Genomic DNA, 5,624 nt, shown 5'->3' with positions numbered 1-5,624 from the left:
GGGAAAGAGGAAAACTACCTGCTGTACCAGTTCCAGAAACACATATTCAAACAATGCCAAATGCTCAATAAACACATTTTTGGGAATGTCACTTATTTTTATCTTTACCTGATCATATGTGTCACCAGCTTCCCAAAGTGCATAGACCTTTAGTTCATCTGGTGAAGCAGCAGTCTGTGGAGGAAACTGAGGACAAGAGGCTGTTAAAAATAACCATCTATTTAATGAGTTCTGCTTAATGAGTCTATGATGCAGTATCCCTGGACACCTATTACTGAATAAAAAATGTCGTTGCCATGTAATGAGAACTGCTGAAACAACATAAGCTCCTCTCCCATTCCACACTCGCAGGGGTAACTGCTTTGGCAGCCCCCGTGCCTGCTCAGGCATGGCCCATCCTGCAGCCACAGGGCAGACACCTTCTCGCAGGCCAATGACTTCAACAGAAACATGATTTGTACCAAACCTGTCCTGCAGGGTGGTCCTGCAGCATGCAGACCCCGAATTAACAAGGGGCTAACTACGCCCTAAGGAACGGGACAAGCATCATGGCACCCAGAGGTGTACCTTGATGTGCCCAAGCCATGTTTGACTGATGCTTCTGGTCACGGAGGTCAATGCCGCAGGCGCCGGTACCATGTCCGGCACACCATCAACCACTTCAGCGCTTTAAAAAAGGGAACTGCTGGGCATACTGGAATCCTGTGAAGTTTGCATGGGGACAGTTTCCAACCAGTGGAGGTCAACCACCATGTATCAGAACAATCCCAGGGTTTGCACCTTAGCTGGTATCTCATGGCAAGATGTCTAGATTTTTCCTGTCGGCAGTGTTTGCTTCCAGACCATCCAAAGCAGTATTCAACTGAGAGCACCAAGTGCATTGCAGGGTCTTTCTGGAGGTTTTTACTTTTACAGTGGCAGGTTTTAGAGATTCAAGACTCTATCCTGTAATTTATCTGCTTCACTAATCCCAAGTCAGCATTACTAAGAAGCACTGTGCTTCTGCTGTATTTGTCATCTCTGCTTTGGGTCAGACTACAAGACTCCAGAAGACTGAACGCTGATGGACACTGAACCAATTTCAGGCTCCAAAAATGAAGTCATTTTGTTTGTTTGTTTGTTTTTTCTTCATGTGCAAAGCTAGAGAAATGCAATTTTTCTTTTTGAGGCAGAGGCCTCAAACCCCTGCATGCAGGAAGGAACACAACTGCCTCCCCTCCATGCCCCAAACTCCTAAAAAAAACCATACCATCCATTTGCCTTAACATTTCCCCTTGGAGCAGTGACTAATGAGCAATGCTGGCATATGCCTTCACTCCTGACATGTCTCTTCCCGTCTGTCACTAACAATTTATTCCTTGCTAACCGCCCAGATGACCTAAATCAATCATCTATGAAAAGCTAACAAGCCAGTCCTGATTGTTCCAGTATCCCTCAATCCTGGCTGCTGGTACAAACCAAACCTTTCTTCCCAGCCTCCCTCACACCACGCCAAAAGACTTGTGCATCACAGAGCGAAAGATCAGCCTTTCCTTTCATGCTTTGCCTCTCATCTTACTGCAAAGGGGAAGAGTTTTGTCCAGCGGGAGCTGCCTGGTGGGATCAGCAGCTTCGGCTCTCACATGTGTCCAAATGGCTGGAATATAACAAGGTTTTACACTTGGTTTAGAGCCAGGATTCAGGTTTATTAAGCTTGCAACACCTGACATAATTCTCTTCTCATAAGGACGCTTGCTTTTGAGGAATACTATCTCTTGTATGCTTTCAGCACAGATATAATCAAATACTGCAGCTTCCCTCCAGAAAACATCTGCAGCAGGAAAGGCAAAATGCAGGGCACCGGGAGCACCCAGCCACAAGCTGCCTCGCTTTGAGGAAGTCACTGAACACAGACCGGGAGCGCAAACTCCTCTTGCCTCAGCCACACGTCTGAAACGCGGCTGTGTTTATCTGGCCGTTGCTGTGAGGAAACAGCTTCCAAACCAACACAATACTTATTTGGGAAGAAGAACCCACAGAATCTCCTCCTCCGGTCCAGCCTTACTCTGCAAACTGTTGCCAACACTGCTGCCAACAGCACCCTGCTTGCCTGCTGCTGTCATCCAGCCTCTCCACAGGAGCGGGAAATGCCATCAGCGACTCTTCAGAGACATGCTGCTCTGTCCAAACAGCTTTACCGTCTTGCCATCCGCTGTCCCTTTGTCATTTTAGGTTCATTATCTTAATATCTCTAGTCTCACCTTGAAACAGCTCTCCACTGCCTCAAAATCCTTCTTTAAAGTATTTACCCTGTGCCCCTTCCTGCTCTAAGCTGCCAGAGCTAGTGCAGGGCTCTGAGGAGATGAACAGGTCCCCAGGGCTGCCAATTAAAATCAGAAGCTCTCGGGGAGAAGTCCTCGGCTTTGGGAGGTGTCTCACTCAAGCACTGAGCATGCCCTAAAAATAGCCACTGCTAGGCAGCCTCGCATTATAGCTAAACCAGACTGAAAGGGGCTGAATCTGCCAGAAAAAAACCCCAAACTTAGCTGGAATAATCCTAGAGGTAAACAGTTGAGCTTACCTCTCCAGGAGCCTGGCATCGGCATGAGCCCAAAAGGCTCACCATAAGCGCAGAGCTGCATTCCTCTCCTGTTACCCTAGCCAAGCAGGATGCGGGCAATGGTTACATCATTTCCTGATGTCTCAAAAATATCCTGAAGATTTGGGCAGAACCTTGCCATTCCAAGGACCACGGGAAAGAGCCAGCAGAAGCCAGCCCCCCCCATGCACCCCAACCAGTCTGCAGGAAACGGGTGCAGATACTCAGGAGCCAGATTTCCTGCGCAAACGTTTCCTGGGGGGCTGGACACAGGCTGAGCCTGCGCAAGCTCCGGACAGAGGGACAGTGCCAGTGTCTGCCGAGGATACCTCCACTTGCCCTCTCTCTGATCGCAGAAACAGCCCACTGCACTTGGGTGCATCTGCCCAGGATTTGCTATTTTTTTCCATGTGCTCTTCCTTCCCACTTGAGGACACTACACAGCACCCTGGAGGCATCCCCACAGCCCCATTTGCTGCTGGAGTGGCATCTCTTCTGGCTCCCCACAAATACCCTGGGTGCAATCGGTCAGCTTTATAATAAATCCTGCATTCCCCTGATAAGGTTTCAGTTGCAGCTTTCAGCAACATGTTTTTTATAATAGGGCAGCGTGCAAGCCAAGAGTGTCTTCACCCCTCACAGAACATCATTTTAATTACCTCAGATCATTGATTTTTATCACCAAAGCACTTTCAATTACAGAAAACTAATGAGCAACTACGAAATCCCACGCTAAACAACCCTCCAGGCTTTCCCTGAGCTCAGGCACACTCGTCGGGTGCTGACAAAACTGTCCAAGGGAACAATCAAGAAATACCGAAGTGTATGCACCCATGCAAAGAGTAAAACCAGCCCCAGCACCTCTGCCATCTGCACAGAGCTTTGGGGGAGGTTTGGGGGTAACGTTTTATGCTGCTGATAACAGTACAGACTTATACAGGCTCCTGTACAAGACTGCAAGTTTTGCAGTAAATTCTGGGTCAGCAGAACTAAAACTTACAGCAGACCTCCAGCAAGAGACATTCCAGCGACCACTTCTGCACCTCTGCAGGTCTCCTGTGACAGGGTTTTCCAGACAGAAGGAAGTTCCCAACCACCTCTCTTCAGGAGGATTTTATTTTGGTTGTTTTTTGAAAAAAAAAAAAAGCTATCTCACTTTCACTCTTCACAGCCTTTCGGCAAAGACTGGATGGAATCATTTCCAAAATCCCACAATTTCCAAAGCAAACAAGTCCCAGTCCCAAGTAACAGAGCAGCAATGACCTCAGCTATTTACCATCAGCATGGCAAATGCACATTTCACTGCATTCAAAGGAGAGCCTAGCCAGCACTAAGAGGCAGTTCCAGGCAAACATTACCCGAGGACTTGGAAGCTGTCATGAGAAAAAGCAGAAAGTACTGAAATCGGTGGTCTCCCTAGTGGCATTTCAAGTCTGTTACTCGGTTCCCAGGTGCCACAACACGTACTTTGCACACGACTGAACATGTTATTCCTGCTTCCCCGTGGCAAGCCTTACTCCTTAGTCGAGTTTCAACTCCCATGCTCCAGGCTCGCTCTCTTCAGCCTGCCTGCTTCCTGCTCTTTCCGCCTTGCCTGCTCTTTCGAGTGGTTCACACGTCTCTGTTCCTCTCTCCCCAAAGGCAGCTGACTCCCAAGCTCTTTCTGGTTGCAACCCAATCAGCACTGCCAGATGTCTTGTAAAATTAATTTCCTTTAAGGCTCCTTCCCATGATGCCAAATTCCTTTTCCTTTCCTAAGCAACCTACTATCACACAAACCCGCTGTGTCTCATGCAATCACACATGGCATTTCCATAAAGAAACAAAGACACTTCTGCACAGTCTAGGAGGAAAAGGACTGACCAAAGAAACCTGCTGCAGACACGGTTTGCTCCTTCCCAGAGGGCTCTGCTGGGTGTGCCTTGCTGCTCCCGGGCAGTCAATGCCACCCTTCCTCCCCGAGCTGTGTCCCTGTCCCTGAGAGAAGGGGCTTGTGCAACTCCAGGAGAGCTGATGGGAATGTGGGACTGCCTTAGATCACGTTAACAGAAGCAAACTGGGACAGCGAGTCACTGCAGCCCAACAGCTTTGACGTGGAAACAGAGCCCCAAAGACAACTAAGTTATGCGGCATACCACAGAGCAAAGCAAGAGGAGTGCAGGGCCTGCCAGAAGCAGGCTGCCAGACAAACCTCCAGCAGCTTCAACATATCCAATATTGGACAGTTACTCAGAGCACATCTGTTCTTCCAGTCCACCAGCACAGGACACAAACATTTCACAGCTCAGATGTTTAACTGCCCCCCAATCCCTCCTCCCTAAAGTACACCAAGGGAAAAAATATACTTACAGGCACCAAAATCTGTTTGCAGCCAGTGTCCAACACTATGTCCTGTAACATTTTGTCTGAAATGCCACTGAACAACGTATGTCCTGGAGGCAGACTGGCTAAGTGAAGGTTAAATAACCGTTTAAGCTCACTCAGGGTGAGTACAAATTGTTTCTTAAATGTTGACGACACAAATGCCTTCAGTTCTTGGGCCACTCGGTCAATGCAGCCTCCAGGCAAGTGGCCGTTTAAAGAGTCCGTGGAGTCCTCTTCTGCATGGAGGCCGTTGACAACACCGTTGTTCATGCCCTCATAAGCCGAGGTATCCATCGGCTCCTCATCACTCACAGGCTCCTCTTTAATGCGGATATTGGAAACATCCATCTTGGCTGAGGTGTCATTTGATTTAATCTCTGCCTTTTGCTTCTGGAACTCCTTCTCCAGCTGCCCATAGTTCTGCTTGACTTTTGCTTTAGCCATGTTGACCCTTTGCTCCCCAGAAACCAGCAACGGATGAGCTAGTAAGAAACAAAAGATACCATAAATCTCACCATAACCAGGGCTCCAGTCTCACAGAATGTTTCTTGAAAGGGCTCATAGTGAAATAAAACCAGGAAACATCATCTGCTTGTGAAATCTAAGGCATAAACCCATTTAGATTTTATTTTAGTTTTGGGTGAGGTTTTTTCATTTGTTTTTGTAGTGGTTTTGCGGGGGG

At 48.0% G+C, this 5,624-nt stretch overlaps 1 protein-coding gene across 4 annotated transcripts in view; it reads right to left on the bottom strand.

The window, feature by feature from the left end:
* Window positions 1–5,624, bottom strand: part of POLR3E (polymerase (RNA) III (DNA directed) polypeptide E (80kD)) — a 24,931-nt gene that overhangs the window by 3,538 nt on the left and 15,769 nt on the right. For all 4 annotated transcript variants that reach the window (XM_009699599.1, XM_009699605.1, XM_009699620.1 and 1 more), the window contains 2 exons: window positions 4,928–5,424; window positions 109–186 (listed from right to left, as the gene is read on the bottom strand). In XM_009699599.1, coding sequence (XP_009697901.1) covers window positions 109–186; window positions 4,928–5,424 — 575 coding nt within the window. The remainder of the gene's footprint in view (window positions 1–108; window positions 187–4,927; window positions 5,425–5,624) is intronic.

This window comes from Cariama cristata, unplaced genomic scaffold, assembly GCF_000690535.1.
Source record: "Cariama cristata isolate BGI_N322 unplaced genomic scaffold, ASM69053v1 scaffold40880, whole genome shotgun sequence".
Taxonomy (NCBI): Eukaryota; Metazoa; Chordata; class Aves; order Cariamiformes; family Cariamidae; genus Cariama; species Cariama cristata.
Note: the sequence above shows the minus strand (reverse complement) of the source record. Positions and strands in the feature narration are given on the sequence as shown.